Below are 17,610 nucleotides of genomic sequence, written 5' to 3'. Positions count from 1 at the left end.
AAAGTCACCCATAAATTTTTCATAAATCAAGAATTCTGTTATATAGGCACACTTTATATAGAATAGATAATATGTTGATTCACGTCAAAAAAAAATAATATGTTGATTATTCTTTGATATATTACTCATCAAATAGTTGTTTAAAAAATAAAATTATAAATTTGGTAGATGGACTAAAATTTGATCAGCATATATATGATCAAATTCAATCTTTCACCTAAATGTTACTTGTCGAGCCACCTAAATCTTAATTTTATTATAGTTTTAGTATTTTGTTTTTTCCTTTTTAGATTTTGGTATCTAATTTCTTGATACGTGCACCAAAATTTTAGATGACGGTAGCATATTTATCATGATTTCCCAATTGTCTATTCTGTTCACCAATATATATTAATTTTTGGAATAAGCAAAGGTGATTGCCTACTCACACTTTTCAACCTGAGAAAGAGCCACAATCTCTAATTACGAAGTTAAAATTAAAACATTCTGCAGAAAAGTTACAGAGAAATGAAAATGACCTTATAGACGCAAGGTAGCTGAAGAGTTGTGGGCCTAGGCAAAATTAGAAGAGGAATTTCATAAAACAAAGAATAACAGGTTTCAAAAAAATTATGAAACTCATTTATGCTGGTAGGAGAAGAAAAAACGGTACATCTTCAGAGCCAACTATGGTTGGGCCACGTTGCTGTCTTTTGCATTGGTCATCATCATCATAGGTAGACCTCACTTTGGTCAAATCTCCATTTGACAACGCAGTTCCATCGTGTCCATCACAGATCGTCAACTTCGTCTATATATTGAACATATAGCAACAGGAAACCAAGCATTGCATGAGTCATTCCTCAATCCATACATTCTCACCTAGACAAATAAACTAATTTTAGTATAAATATATCTGTGTATATATTCTTTCATGTGCACCCAATAAATTAATTTTAGTATATATATACATATATATGTATGAACATACATATATATATATATTCATGTATTCTTTCATGTGCACCAAATTGTAATAATACGACATTTAGTAATCCTGCTTTCTACAGTACTCTTAACTCCTCATGATGTTGCTTCTATGATAATAGAATTATACAAAACTAAGCATAATTAAAAACAGTAGTAGTAATTAGTAAACAATGGCAAGGCTTACATGGTTTGAGAAAGCTCCCCGAATTAGAGAAGAACATAATTAGTCATTCTTGATGTCGGTGGGATAAAATTTATCCTGTTCTGTTCCACTAATTTTCTCAAATCCACGATACACATTTAAAAGCATGAATAAATAAGCAAATACACAAATTAAGGTATACATAATTTACGAAACATTTTGAAAAAACCACTACACAGAACAGAACTACTACGCAACAATAAGCTAATTTTAGAAACCAAACCTATTTGAGAAAAAATAAGCTCTAACGAGAATATAAGGTCTGGTATCTTCATCCACATTGCTAATGTCATCATCTCCGACCTCCGAGTAATCTAGTTGAAATATAAAAAAAGATACAAAATATTTTTCATTTACAACATACACATACTAAAGTCAAAAGTCAAATCCATATTCAAGAAAGTTGCATAGTATGAAACAAATAGAACTGACAAATAATAGTTTTTAATTCAACCCCAAGAAAAAAAAATTAATGAAGAAAATGTGATACTGCTGAAATGTAGAAGGCATCAGCTAAAACAATAGAAAAAATGATAATAATAAATAAGGAAATTACATTAACAAACCATCACAATGACCATAAAGCTAAATCATGCCGTAAACAATGTCCTCCAAATCAATATCAAATTGACAAGAAGAGAAAATGAGTAATCGTTAAGAATAAACTTAAATACAGGGCAAAAAAGGCACCTTATTTAGATATCTTCTGCTCAAGAATAGTGGTATTGAAGTCCATCTTCATTCCTTTATTACCACGATAGATGAATCCACAAAAATTACAATTGAAAGTCAATAAACCAAAAAAATAAAATACAATCAAAATTCAAAGATTCAACTTGATCAACCATGTTTAAGATTAGTAAGAAGACAAAGAGGATCAAAGTTGGGTGTAGAGGTAAGGAAAAGAGAACTGGGTTTTCCAAGATAGCTTCAATGGTGGAAGCTCACAATTTGCCTCGATCAAATATTTAGGGCGAAGAGACAAAGATTCAGTGTTCGAGATACCAAATTGAAAGAGATAAGAGTTTTAATATCACAGGATTAAAATCGATTGGAATTCGTTAACGCTTAAAGGTTTTCAAGAAAGACAACCTGTTAACTGATTGCGAATGGTCCTTTCCTCTGTCACTACGCCCAAACTCGCTATCGTTGGCTGTCTCAAACCCCTTGTCGTGGTCCTTTTGGGAACAAGAAGGGTTTAGGGGAGTGGAAACTCAGTCTTCAATGAGCAAGATCATGAATCGTTATAGGTAACAAAGTTAACAATTACTAACATGTAGTGTTAAAGTTAACGGAGAAATGTAATAAAGCGTTAAACCAAGAATTTGTGTTAGATAGCCACTTTTTATACATACAAGTTGGTATGGGTTGTGTTGGAGGCTAGGGTTTTTGCTTTAGAGAGAACAAAAAAAAGTTTCACATTCAATTTTCTATCCTCATTCAATAGCATCATAGGAATTAAATTTTACTATTATTTTTGAGGAATTAGTAAGATTAAATTTTGGTAGGATTATATACTAAATTAATCAATTTAATATCAATTCAAATATTAATAGGATTTGTTTTATTATTATTTTATTATATATAAATAATATTTTATTATTTTATTAAATAAAAATAAAAAGTCACCTATAAATTTCTCATAGACCAAAAATTTCAGTTATATATGCATACTTTATATAGAATAGATATTGTAAATGGTTTAATTAATTCATTTCAAAAAGAATAAAAAAAATACTTGAATTAATTAAAGCTTAGACTTTCAAAGATAATTGAATAAATAAGAGTGATTTAAAGAAAAACAACGCCTTACCAATTTTTAATGTTAGAAATTGCAAAAGTACCATGAATATGATGTTCGGTTTCAAAGTTGACTGGTTGAAGTTGAAGTGAAGGGATATGTATTGGCCTTATAATTGGTCAACTAGCATACATGATCTCGCGCACATATGAAACCTGAAAAAACATTCCTCATTTTCTAAATCCCCAAAGTATGTGTTTTTCTTGTTTATTCTAGTGTGTTTTTGTAACCGACCAAATTAAATAAGAAAGCAATATTTTATAAACCTTCTCGCACCAACTATTATCTTTTCCGTACATTAGATTAGGCACAGTTTTTTATTAACTTCCAATTCTCAAACTTCATTCTTCATATCCATGGAGAAAAAAATCTTCTTTACCATCTGGGTTTTCCTTTTTCTTCAAAACGCAGTAAAGTCTCAGTTTGATGAGCTCTACTTTACCAGATTCAACCATGGGGCCAACAACTTGAGCATAGATGGGGCATCAAAGATACAGAGCAATGGCATACTGAAGCTCACAAATGACACCCTTCGAGTAATTGGCCACGCATTTTACTCACGTCCTTTGAAGTTTAAGAACTCGACCACTGGTAAAGCTTTCTCATTCTCAACCGCTTTTGCTTTTGCTATAGTTCCTGAGTACCCTAAGCTCGGCGGCCATGGCTTCGCTTTCACGATCTCACCTAGCATCGACTTCAGTCAGGCTCTTCCAAGTCAGTACCTTGGCTTGCTTAACTCCACCGACATAGGAAATTTCACAAACCATATATTCGCCGTTGAATTCGATACTGTACAAGACTTTGGGTTTGGTGACATAAACGACAATCATGTAGGGATAGACATTAATAGCTTGGTCTCAAACAAATCTGCTCCGGGGTCCTTTTTCGATGAGAAAAATAACAAACAGAATCTTAATCTCAAAAGTGGTAAGGTCATCCAAGCTTGGATCGACTATGATCATGCTAAAACCCAATTAAACGTAAAGCTTTCACCTTTTTCTACAAAGCCCAGTTCTTCAATTCTCACCTTTGATGTGGATCTTTCTCCATATTTTGAGGACTCCATGTTTGTGGGGTTCTCTTCCTCAACTGGGCTTCTTGCGAGCTCTCACTACATCTTCGGGTGGAGCTTTAAAATGAATGGGGAAGCAAAATCTTTGGCTTTAAACACATTACCATCTCTCCCTGGTCCCAAAAAGAGCCACACAACACTCATACTAAGTGTTTTAATGGCGGCTCTGGTTTTAACGGTCTTGGTTTCTGGGGCTACCTTTTACATAGTTCGAAAAATCAAGAACAGAGATGTCATCGAAGATTGGGAGCTAGACATCGGTCCACACAGATTCTCATATCACGAGCTGAAGAAAGCTACGAGAGGTTTCAGAGACAAAGAAGTCATTGGGTTCGGGGGATTTGGTCGAGTCTACAAAGGAACTCTACCAAACACAAAAATTCAAGTTGCTGTTAAGAGAATATCCCACGAATCTAAACAGGGTATTCGAGAGTTCGTATCCGAGATTTCTACTATCGGTCGTCTTCGACATAGGAACCTTGTCCAACTCCTGGGATGGTGTCGGCGTAGAGGAGATCTATTACTGGTCTATGATTTTATGCCTAATGGGAGTCTAGACAAGTACCTTTTCAATGAACCCAAGTTGATATTGAGCTGGGAACAAAGGTTTAAGATTATTAAAGGAGTTGCTTCAGGCTTATTATATCTCCATCAAGAGTGGGAACAGACTGTGATTCACAGAGACATTAAAGCTGGAAATGTTTTGTTAGATTCAGAGTTAAATGCACGGCTTGGTGACTTTGGCCTAGCAAAGCTGTACGAGCACGATTCCAATCCGACCACAACCAAGGTGGTGGGAACATTGGGTTACTTGGCGCCGGAGCTGACACGAACAGGGAAGCCCACGACTAGCTCCGACGTGTTCGCGTTTGGTGGGCTTTTATTGGAGGTGATTTGCGGGAGAAGGCCCATTGAGCCCAAAGCCCTACCGGAGGAACTGATTCTCGTGGACTGGGTGTGGGAGCAGTGGAGAGTTGGAGCCGTTTTGGGTGTAGTTGATCCTAGATTAGGGGGCGAGTTTGATGAGACTGAGGTTGTTGTCTCTATCAAGTTGGGCCTTATCTGCTCAAATGACAAGCCTGAGGCCCGGCCCACTATGAAACAGATTGTTAGGTACCTAGAAAGGGAGGCGCCGCTCCCGGACGTGGTTCCGCCGCCGAATGGGGAAGTTGGAAAGAGCGGCGGCCTTGAGGATTACGTGCATTCGTATCCAATTTTATCGAAAGTCAGCACGTTTTCATCTATTGGTGATGACGTCGATGCTGACGTGGATGTTGGTTCTTCTTCAACATTTCCCCTATCGATTTTGCGGTAGTGCCGATTCCATGATTGTGAAATATGAACGAGTAAAAGAATTGTTATCATTTTCATATTTTATTTAATTTTATATTGATGAAGAGTTTTGTTAATTTAAATTAATAGTCATCTTTTGTTGGGTTTGTAAATATAGAAACAAAGAATATTGACTTGGTGTTTGGAAAAATACTTGGATATGGTTTTCTATCTTATTTTATTTTATTTTTTTTACAATTTATGGGTATAGTTGTTACTAGATTCTGGTCTGGTAGCACACAATTGTTTCTATTAAATTTTTAGTGGCTAAACTCTTCCACTATAATTTTATTTGCACTAACATTCCAAATTTAAATTTTGATAATAATTTTTTTTGAAATAAAATGTTATTATATTAAAACATGAAAGTTATAATACAATAGGCATCAATGATAGAGGTATTTTTCTGAACCATCCATTTACCATACTTAAAATTCATTGATAGAGCCATCTCCTCGAACCATCCATATACCATACATAAAATTCATTTTTTTTATTAAAGGAAGAAATTTTACAAATCAAAATAGAGTAAATGTTACCAAGACTAGCATCACAATACAACAAAAAATAGACTTACATGTTACAAATAAAATTAAAAATTTGTTGGTCCTTCTTAGATAGATTCCTCCTATCAACAAATAATAATCTCACTTTTAGAGCAAATCTAATCAAATTGTTCACATAAGAAACATAAAAATATTTTGCTCAAAAATACAAGTATTTCGATTCCACCAAATAAAATAAACTGTAACCGCACAAACAGCCACATCAACCCTATAAAAAAGATTGTGATCTCAATGATCATTCAACCACAAAAAGCCAATATGAATAAGACGCCGACAAAATTTCATTAACAATCCAAGAATAAATAACATGCATGAGTTGCTTGGAAAAATAACAATTAAAGAAAAGATAATTATGGCAATAGTCATCACTAACCCGACAAACTAGACAGCTAGTAGGATTAATGGCGATACCTCTTGCCAACAAGTGATCTATTGTTAATAAGTTATTATGAGAGGCTTGCCAAAAAATAAATATATGCTTTGGTGCGGATAATCCACACCAAATCATTTTGTGATTATCAACTTTAGCATGAGGAGTAAGAAAATAATTGTAAAGCTTACTGACCCGAAATCTTCCCCCTTTTCCATCATCCAAAATTGTCTCTCCATTGAAAACATTCCTAAGATTAAGAAGTTTGCGCCAGTACCAACTCACATCACCTTTCTGATCAGCCACCAAGAATTTTACCCTTCTTCAACATTCCAAGAGCTAAAGAAACAATTGACTCAACCACGTGTGTTGTCAAAACCCTTAGACAATGAAGAGCTAGGCGTGTACCTAGCAGTCACAAAACATGTTGTGAGTGTTGTCCTTACAAGATAAGAAGATGGTGCACAATACCTTCTATACTACATCAGCAAGAGACTAATCGAAGCTGAAAGTCAGTACCCACTCATAGAAAAGCTAACCTACAGCTTGCTCTTGGCTTCCAGAAAGCTAAGGCCCTACTTCCAGGCACACCCTCTGAAGGTATACACTAATCAACCATTGCAACAGGTTTTAAAGAAACCTGAAGCATCAAGCCGACTACTCAAGTGGGTCATTGAGCTTGGCCATTCCGACATCACATGTAATTAAGAATAGCCATAAAGGGTCAGGCCCTTACAGACTTCATGGCTGAGTGCGAAAACTCATCTCTTAAAATCCCTCAAGATCCAAGAGAAAAGCAAGAGCCAGAGAAGAAGAAAGAGTAAGAGCAGTAGCACAAACCTGAAGAACCAACATGGAAACTTCATGTTTATGGAAGCTACACTGATCAATTTTTCGATGCAAGCATTGCCCTTATAACACATGGGGGCAGTAGGTGCACGGAGCAATCAAATTTGGCTTCAAAGCCTCAAATAACGACTCTGAATATGAAGCCTTAATAGCCAGCCTCAAGCTGGCGTATGAAGTACGGGCTGACAACTTGGACATATTCAGCGACTCTCAAGTAGTTGTGAACCAAGTCCTAGGTGAATACACAGCTTGAGGTGAAAATATGGTGGCCTGCTTGAGCAAAATTAAAGACTTACTAAGTTAGCTCAAAGGCTACACAATTACGCAGATCCCCAGAGAACATAATGCTACAACGTATGCACTTGCCTGTCTTGCAAGCACCACCATTAATGACAAGGCAAACCTGGTGCCAATACAGTTTCTAGAGGAACCCAACATTACCATCTTAGAAGAAGTTGACATGTTGGATGATACTCCAACATGGATGACACCTATTGCAGCTTACCCCCAAACCAGAGCCTTGTCAGAAGGCAAGAATGAAGCGAAAAAGATAAGAAGAAAAGTTGATAGGTATCTAATCTTAGATAGAGTAATATATAGATAGAGCTTCTCCATGCTGCTCTTAAGGTGTGTGACTAAGGCTGAAGCCAAGTGGCTAATGATAGAAGTCCATGAGGGCTTCTACGACAACCATGCTGGGACAAAGCCTATCCAAAAAGATACTCTGGCTAGGGTACTTTTGGCCAATAATGATCTAGGGCTCAATGGAATACGTGAAAAAGATATGACAAGTGCTAGACGTTCTCAAAAATTCCAAGAGCTCCACGTAATGAGCTCACGATGATGTAGTCTCCTTGGCCCTTCAAAGTGTGGGGAATAGACCTAATTGGTCAACTCCAAAAGGGAAAAGGACATGTACAGTTTAATGTAGTTCTAGTAGACTACTTCACCAAGTGGGAAGAATTGAACCCTTGGCAACAATCACCTCCAAATAAGTCATTGACTTTGTTGTCAAGAATATCTTATGTCGATTCAGACTTCCGTAAAAAGATTGTGTTAGACAATGGAAAACAGTTTGACAGTAACATGTTCACTGCTTTCTGCAACAGACATGACATCATCAAAAGCTTCTCTGTCGTGGCTCATCCTCAAGCAAACGGGCATGTAGAAGCTGTCAACAAAACCCTCAAGGACACCCTAAAGAAGTGCCTTGAGGAAGCAAAAGGTAATTGGCCTGAATTGCTCCTAGAGGCCCTATGGTCGCATAAGACTACTGAGAAGACAACCACTAGGCAAACTCCATTTGCTCTAGCTTATGGCTATGAAGCGATTTTACCTGTAGAGATGGTGTCACCGTCTCACAGGAGAACAACCTATGACTAAGATACAAACAACATCCTGCTGGCAGAAACCTTTGACGAAGGAGAAGAAAGAAGAGATCAAGCCAACATAAAGTTATAGGCCTACCAACAAAACGTAGGAAGGCACTTCAACAAGCAAGTCAAGGACAGGAAATTTTTTGTAGGAGACCTGGTCCTCTGAAAGAGTGTTCCTCAACACCAAAGATCCAGCAACAAGAGTGTTCGGACCCAACAGGGAATGGCCCTATCAATTTACAAAAATAACTAGTAAGGGATCCTACAAGCTGGGAAGGTACAACAAAATTATGAAGCTCATTCTCCTACCAAGATACTGGAATGGAGAGCACCTTTAAAAATACTATCAGTAACCAGCTTACAAAACGCTACTCTAAAGTAGTAGTTCTACCTACTCAACACTAGAGTGTAAAAGAGCTAGTACCCACGACCTTTTTGGCGTGGACTCCCACTGTTCTTCAATGGTCGCCTCTACTATGCAACTCAACCATGGGTAGCCACCTGATATCTAGAAGCAAAACTTTGTTATGTAAGCTTTTAGATTCAATTTATGTAAGTTGTACAACAACGAAGACCAATTAATAAAAAAATAACAATGTTTATGTTCAAATTATTGTGTCTAAATCACTTGCTAATAAGATTAACTTCTCAAAGTTATTCTTTTTCCAGTTCCACATGCGTACAATAGGTAGCACCCCAAGAAAATTCTCAGGCAAGGTCTATGAAACTTGGTGAATTACAAGTGACCAAGAGATCGTAAGTCTGCGTGTTCACTTTGGGGACACCCACACCGTACAATGCATGAACTAGCACAAAAAACATATATAGAGAGAACTAGCACAGAGAAATTAATGAATAAATAACAATGTTTATGTTCAAATTATTGTGTCTCAACCACTTGCTATTGATTAACTTTTCAAAGTTATTCTTTTTCTAGCTCCACATGCGTACAATAGGTAGCACCCTAAGAAAATTCCCCAGCAAGGTCTATGAACCTTGGTGAATTACAAGTGACTAAGAGGCCGTAAGTCTGCGTGTTCACTTGGGGAGCACCCACACCGTAAAATGCATCGAACTAGCATAGAGAACTTATGTAGAGAAATTTTAACGCTTAGAATAAGCTACTAACCTACCTCTAAATTTAGAGGTTGGCCAAGCAGAGGTGCCTGTGGTCGACCATGGTGTGGAGAGCCTGGACAACATGTCCAAGGTTGAGGAGGCTATTCCTACTAGGAAGAGGCAGTACAAGACCTGTTCTATTTTCTCCAACAACCCTCTAGGCTCATATGATGGTGACAGGCGGCCGTTGAATAGGCTTGGCAAGCCTTTGCTGATCGGTGTAGACCATGTTCTAATACACGTTGTTGAGCCCTAGATTCTCAATCAGGAGCGTAGGGAGATCGTTGGGTCTTTCCTCCATCTGTTGTCAGTGTCGAGACTCTTAACAAGATAAGAGAAAGTGGACTGGTGAGAGGCGACCAGTGTGAGGTGCCGTCGAGGGACCAACAAGCGCACCGGTTACCCCTCGACTGGTTGGCAACACGGTTGTTGTGTGAAAGACTAAACTTTAAAAAGGCTAAACTTCAGAAAGGCTTAAAAACAAAACAAAGTCAAAATTAATGCCAGAAGACAACGCTGGTCGGCTAGTGTAAAGCCCGCTTAGTTAATTTGGAAATTATCAGTTAATTATGATTAATTATGAAATTATTTATAGCTATTTAAATAATTTATTATACTGTTATTTATGGAATTCAGAAATGCATGGTTATGTTATTCAGTAGTTTTCATATTTTGCATTTCCGGTGCCCGGTATTTCGGAACTCGGCGTTTGGCTCAGTAGAAATCACAACTTAGCATGTTATTAGTTTGGGACGGTTTATTAGACATTGGGAATGTCGGGAATGGCCGGGAATTTAGAATTTCCCAAAAATACCCCTTTAGTATGATTTATGTGGTTTTTTTGGTGGAGGGGCAAAATGGTCTTTTTGCCCCATTAGTGTTTTGTCTTTAGTGACTTGATTATTTGAAAAATAAATGTTATTTGTTTAATTTATGGCTGAAATGAAATAGTATATGTGGCTTTGTTTTCATTTATTCATTTTCACAAAAAAATACTAAGTTAGAAAAAATAGAATTTTCCAAAAGCTCTCTCTCTTTTCCTCTCATTTTCGGCCATTTGAGGCAGCAAGAAGCTTGGATTTTCCTCTTCATTTTCAAGTAATTTTCAGCAAGTTAGAGTGTTTCTAATTAAGGTAATTCTTGTCTAGCTTTCTCTACCTTGTTTTCTTGAGGTTTTTAATGAAAAAGTTGAGTAAATGCATGCTTATTGAGTTGTTGTTGCTGCTGTGAATTGAAGTTAATTTCTGAGGTTTAAACTTGTTAGATTAGGGTTATTTAAGTTGTTTGGGTGCATGATTATTAGGTTGAGCAAGCTATAGCTTTTTCTATGCAAATATGTGATTTTTGATGGAAATGTAGTGAATCTGTTTCTGTGTTGTTGTAATTGTTTTTAATTATTTTCAGAGGCTTAGTTAAGCTTGATTAAGTAGAATTAAGCTGGATTGAATGCATGTTTGAGGGATTTGCTCAAGTTTGAGTTTAGAACTCAAAGCTTGAGCTTTAATGGCAAATTTTGTATTTGTGGTTTCTGGGTAGGTTTGATGCCTTGGAAATGTTATTTGGGATATATGGAATAGGTCTGGAAGGTTTGAATCAATTTGGGGTTGATTTGAGCAAGATATGAAAATTTGATGTTGCGCGAGGAACCTAATTCCGGTTGTGCATCTGGAATTCCGGATGGGGGTCCTGAATTTCCCAGAACCGGAATTCCGGTTGGGCAACCGGTCTACCGGTTGGGGAATTTTCAGAACCCGTGTTTTTCCTCGTTTTTATGTTTTTAGGGGTATTGCCATGCTTTTTATCGATAGGGAAACTTTTAGTTCCTAGTTTAAGTCCCCGGGAAGTGATTTAGCGTGTCACTTATAGTGTTGTGATTTTTATGGTTTAGGAGCCTATAATCCGCCGCTCAGCTAAAGTTCCAGTCAGGTTGACCGGCACACCTGAATTCGGAATCCAGGTAAGATTAGTATAACAGTATGCATATGTAGATTACATGTTTAGCGTGCATGTAGGAAGCCTATTAGATTACATTAGTTGTATGTTGGCTTCGAACTATCCAACCCTGTCACGTCGGTACAGGCTGGAGTATGACCAGCAGCCGGAGTATGACCGGTTTGACCGATCAGGCTGACATTTGGTTGGTGGTTCTGTGCTATTGACCTATCCCGTCGGTACAGGCTGGAGTATGACCAGCAGCCGGAGTATGACCGGTTCGACCGATCAGGAGGATACTTGTCAATAGTACCGTCCCTGTGAACGTTCAGAACTCAGTACCATGTTGGACATGGCAGTAGTGGCTCAGTACCATGTTGGACATGGCAGTAGCGGGACTCAGTATCGTGTTGGACACGGCAGTTAGGGTTATGATCAGGGGTATGGGCGTCTGATCATAACCGGGATTATGTATGAGTATTATTATGCTTTTCTTACTGAGTCTGTCGACTCACAGATCTATGTTTATGTGTAGGTAAAGGCAAGGCTAAAGCTGATGGACCGTGAGCGAGCTTATGAAGATTGTACATGTCGGGGCGGTTAGGCCTGGAGCGTACGATCATCGGGACAGCGAGGCTGATTTTTGTAACTGGTCGTTAGACGACATTTATTTTGTGTATCAGTTAAACGGTTAAATCTTTTTGTAAATGATTTTATAATCGGGATCCCGAGTCGTTTGTAATATTATTTTATAAGTTTAATTAAAAAGCGAAAATTTTAATTAATCACGTTTTTCCATAAACCTCGTTGATTAGCAACGAGCTGCACAGTATGTTTAAAAGTCACGTAATACGCCTATATTAGTTAGGGTGTTACAGCTAGCCCCTCCATGGTGCTACTAGGGCCGGTTAGCCTCTTAACAACACTGCACTAGCCATCATGCCTTGCACAACTGCTCCTTATGGCCAGCCAGCTTTTAAAAATACTGAAAAGTGAGCAAAGTTGGATGTGCAACTTACCGAGGCCAAGTCTTGGAGACCGCTAGATGACAGCATATCTAGCTCACCATCACCGAGCTCCACTCATCATTGATTGGGGGCAGACTCTATCAATACGCCCACGAACTGCCTTCATGGCTCTTTACCCCATGGCCAAATTTGCCCCTCGGCTGGGCCTCTAGGCGCCCTTGCCCGAAGGCCGAGAGGGTAAACATTCATAGGCTGCCCAGCTAGTGCATGCTTAGGAGTAGGAAGAGAAGGTCCTGCAGCATCACCAGAACAGGTGGTCTAGGCCACTTCGAAAATTTCTAGAGAACTAGATTCTAGCCCACAAAGGCAAGACTTACTGAACCTGTGACCACACGGTTGTCACATCCCCAGACCGATACTCGAAATCACATGCATAGAAGAGACAAGGGGAGGTTAGAAACCTAACAAAGTGATAAGGTATAGACAAAACTCTGGTCAGTCCATACCCAACGGTACTTGCCAAAAAAATTACTCATACAAGGTTGGGTATCAGTGAAGTACCGTCTCAAGTATACCAACTTAAGCAAATGGGGAGTGTTAAGTTGTACATTAGACTATAATAGACTCACCATTAAGTCTTATACAGAGTTTCCAAGGGAATCACCTATGACGTTTTAGTTGTATATGCCTACAAGCCCTTAAAAAAACCCTTGTCGAGGTCAAAAGAGGACAAAAACTTGGCCGCTCGCTTGGAACCTAGGCCTTGACCGCCCAAGGTTCCCAAGCTTAGAGAATGCCGGCCAGGGTTCCATGACCCAGCCAAGGGCTGGCCAGGGACCCCAAGCCCAGGCATAGGTTGGCCAGACTTTAAGGTACATCCCTATGGTCAACCAGCTCCCATGAGAAGGCCCCATGGCAAGCCAGGTCTTCAACAAGACCCCTATGACCGGTCAAGGTGTGTTACAAATCAAAGTGTGTGTTTTTCAAGAGCTCAACTATGTTCTTCGTGCTCTTTGTGACTCAAAGAGTCAAGAATCACAACGGAGCCTAAAATCAAATCTTTTTCATCAGGAAATGATACATTATACATCCTAAAACTATCTTGCGGATCAAAATACCAAAATGATTACAATCTAACGTAGAAATCAAAAAATATTCAAAGCAAATAAAAGCTTTAAACAACCATGGAAAAATCAAATGAAGCAGTGAATAATGGGATTTGAAAGCTTACCCGCTATTAGAAACTGTTGATAAAGAAGATAGGAAGCTTGAATTGTCAAAATAGTACGAAAATCCTAGGAGATGGAGCACTATGGGCGTCGGGCTCCAGAGAGAAGGAAGAGCTTTCAAGAGTTACTTTTTGTAGAGAGAGACTAAAATGTTGGAAATGAGAAGTGATTTCCCTCCCATAAGCTTATATAGTTTCTGTGCGACCCTTTCTCACTTGACATGCAGCATGTATCTAAAAATACGTGTAGAAGAGTAATGCAGTTAACTTACTGGTAAGGAATGTGATCAGACAGTCAAGAGCAAACATTTCAAAGGCTAATTGTACTGCAATATTTGTTCAGTTAAGGCTTCATCAGTCCCAACTAAGCTGGAAAGTCCTTATCTGCACAGACGTTCGCATAGAGACTTGGGAGGAAAATATTATCCAAATTTTTGCCCACCTGACATGGCATGTCCACGTGGCCAGTGTCAGTGCCACGTGAGAATATTGCTCGCCAACAAGAAAGTCAAGCCATCTACTTAGCACTGCAAGCATCAGTATTATATTCGACTCCGCTGTCGGTTGGCCAAATTTGAGGTCAACAAAAAATATAATGGGGTCCTTTTTCTTTATAAAAGATTAAATGTTGTAAATTAAAAATGAATTAGGTACTAATAATAAAAATATAAAATACAAATTTTTGAAAAATAATTTGTGATGTAAATACTTAAGTTTAACTCTCGGTTGCAGATGAATACTTAAGTTTAATTTTGACAGTAATAATATCTAAGTTATATTTTTGAAACTTTAATAGGTATTTGATTATATAGTATACTAGGTAACAATGTCGCGCTTCGCGCAGCTCTTCAAATATTTTTAAACTATATTATTTTTTAAAATACGACAAACTAAAAACTAACTAAAGAGTCATCATCAATCTAAATTAATAATTTTAATATAAAACATCAAAATTATATAAATTCTCTTAATTTAGCAGCTTCTCATTGATTCGAGCTAATTATTTACATATATTTTATTTTATCAAATTAATCTAACTTAAGTTTATAACAAAAATTCAAACGTCCAATATTTTGGTACATATATTTTCTAAATTATTAAACACAATAAAAAATAATAATCTTATCCTAACAATTTATATAAGCTTAAATAATATACTCTAAAGACAAAACAAAAATAATAATTATGTTTTGTTGAGATGTACTTTTATTTCATAATTGAGAATGTTTATTTAAATATAAATGATACTCGATCATCTTTTAATTCCTTGGAAGACGTTTTTAAATCTCTCTTTATTTTATTGAGATGAGATCATACACATTTTTCATAATATATTATATATTACATCTAAATAATAAATATTTTTTTTTGCTGAAAAAAAATAATTAAAATTTAATTAAAAATATAATCCTCTTCACTTAATCTCTAAATAGAGAAATTTTCTTTCATCACCTGTACATTTGTGTATCCAAAAAGCTTCCTTCTTTAAAATTAGCTATAATTTGATGAAAAATATTTCATGTACAACAAATTATTATGTAAAAGTATCTAGAAAAATTATAGGAATATTTACACAAACTAACTAAAAACTTTATCTATTTACATTTTTACTTTGACTGACAGATTTTTTCTTTTATACGGATTCAACATAAAATGTGATGGGTCAAGTAGGGTCCACTTGCTAGTGGGAGAAGATTGACGCGCCATTTGGCACATTTGGAGGTTACTTTATTTATTTAATTTTTTTTAAAAAAATGAAATGTATCTTTCAAGCTTAGATAGATTTAAAAAATTCTCTCTGAGACTCTGAGTTCTGTATGGTCGTCAGGACCCTGTGATCATGTTTGAAATGTATTTTTAGTTTTTCATGCGAATACATATTAAGATTATTGTTGTTGTATTTTTTTTTTTTTTTGTGTGCCTTTCAGATTGTCAAAAAAAATGTATTGATTCTTAGTTGATGTTCGTATGTATTATAGTAGTGTTGTTGTCCAATATTATTTTTGGTGTTGTTTCTTGTTGTTATTTAGTTGTTTAATTGAGAGAAAATGAATATATATATATATATATATATATATATATTTAGTTTTTTATGGGTAATACATTAAGATTGTTGTTGTATTATTTTTTATTTATTTTACATTAAGATTGTCAACAGCAAAAAAAAAATGTACTGATGCCTAGTTAATTTTTGTACGTTTCAAAGTACTGTTGTTGTCTAGTAGCTTTCTTGTTGTTATTTAGTTGCTAAGAAAGAATAATCTAAAAGTCATTTACTCATAAAATAAATTATTATATTTAAAGTACACTTTTTTTTAATTACACTTTTTTAATAATATTTATTTAAAAATTTTCTAACAACGTATTACAAATCGCATCAAACTTATTGTGATAGTCAGTAGTCCCGTGATCCGTAAGGGGAAATACCGGGTAAGTTGTACAATCTCACACCGCCTGGGGAAGGTCAAGTGGGATGATTCTGAGACTGTGTAGGTATGGGACTATACAGTTGAAGAGAGCTTAAATGAATTGATTGGTACTACCTATATCAACAAGGTGCATCTTGTTTTCGGTAGCCCATCTCGAAAGAACTCCATAGTTAAGCGTGCTTGGCCTGGAGCAATTTCAAGGATGGGTGACCTTCTGGGAAGTTTTCCTAGGATGCGTGTGAGTGAGGACAAAGCACGCTGAAAACACTCGTGTTGGTCTGTAGGGTCAGTCATCAATCCAGGAAGCAGCTAGAGTGGTGTACTCGTGTATAAGAGCCATTAGTCCGTGGGTGTAAGGACCCAATGGAGGCTTGAAGCGGGGACGTTACACTTATTTTTAAAATCTAGTTATTTGGTTAAATATTGTATTAAAATGAGCTGATTTTCAGTTGAGTATTTGTTTTTGTTAGTAAATTAATGAATTGTTGTATTACGTGATTTGTAGTTGTTTTCAAGTTTCGTTTGTAATTAAGAGGTTATTTTGGTGTTGTTTTTAAGTTTCTTTTGAGTTGATTTGCATATTATAATAAGGTTGTTGTTTAATTATTTATTCGTTATTATTTAGTTGTTCAAACAAAAGAGAAATAATGATATGTATATTTTTTACTTGATGTCTATCTTCTTTCTAATCAAGTATATATATTTTTAATACATTGAGTTAAATAAGTAATTTATAGTTGTATTGTCAAACTATATTATAATGAAGATACACATCGAAAAACAACTAAAAAAATAAAATATTAACTCTAATGCAATATGCAAATCAACTAATCAACTCAGAATAAACTTTAAAACAACATTGAAAAGATTATCACAATATTTAAAAATATTTATAAAATAGACTAGAATGTGTACAACGAACTATATTTTTAGTTATTTTTCGATGTTGTTTTGTTGCTGTTTTATAGTTTATTTATAATTGATCTTAGGTTGATTTGGATGTTGTAATGCATTTGATGTTATGTTATTTATTTGTTGTTTTTCCACAATGTTATTTTTAAATGAGAAGTCTTTGTAATTTTAAAACTTTAAAAATATTTTTAAAAAATTAAATTTGCAAATAAAAAAATATGAATTGTTAAAATGTAAATAAAATATTTTAAAAAATATATTTATGAGAAAATCCTCGTATACTTTTCAGTTGTTACACAAGTATTTTGTAGTTTCTTTTAAACTTAATTTAGTTGTGTGTTGTTTTTGAGTTTATCTTGAGTTGATGTCTTGATACCTAATTATTGATACTTTATATTAGAGTTGTTGACTAATTATTTGCTCATTATTGTTTAAATTATTAATTGTTATTAAATTGCTCAACTAAGATAAAAATAAATAGATAT

At 35.9% G+C, this 17,610-nt stretch overlaps 1 protein-coding gene and 1 long non-coding RNA gene across 2 annotated transcripts; one reads left to right on the top strand and one right to left on the bottom strand.

The window, feature by feature from the left end:
• Positions 1-430: 430 nt before the first annotated feature.
• LOC115704705 (uncharacterized) lies at positions 431-2,499 on the bottom strand. Its single transcript, XR_004009298.2, has 5 exons — positions 2,264-2,499; positions 1,862-1,915; positions 1,395-1,485; positions 1,154-1,241; positions 431-861 (listed from the first exon to the last, which is right to left on the bottom strand). It is a non-coding gene; the product is annotated as an uncharacterized LOC115704705 (long non-coding RNA).
• Positions 2,500-3,015: 516 nt separating this feature from the next.
• LOC115708228 (L-type lectin-domain containing receptor kinase S.4) lies at positions 3,016-5,550 on the top strand. The gene has a single exon (XM_030636447.2). The coding sequence runs from the start codon at positions 3,329-3,331 to the stop codon at positions 5,357-5,359; it is 2,031 nt and encodes a 676-aa protein (XP_030492307.2). The 5' UTR covers positions 3,016-3,328; the 3' UTR covers positions 5,360-5,550.
• Positions 5,551-17,610: the final 12,060 nt, after the last annotated feature.

This window comes from Cannabis sativa, chromosome 1 (assembly GCF_029168945.1).
Source record: "Cannabis sativa cultivar Pink pepper isolate KNU-18-1 chromosome 1, ASM2916894v1, whole genome shotgun sequence".
Classification (NCBI taxonomy): Eukaryota; Viridiplantae; Streptophyta; class Magnoliopsida; order Rosales; family Cannabaceae; genus Cannabis; species Cannabis sativa.
Note: the sequence above shows the minus strand (reverse complement) of the source record. Positions and strands in the feature narration are given on the sequence as shown.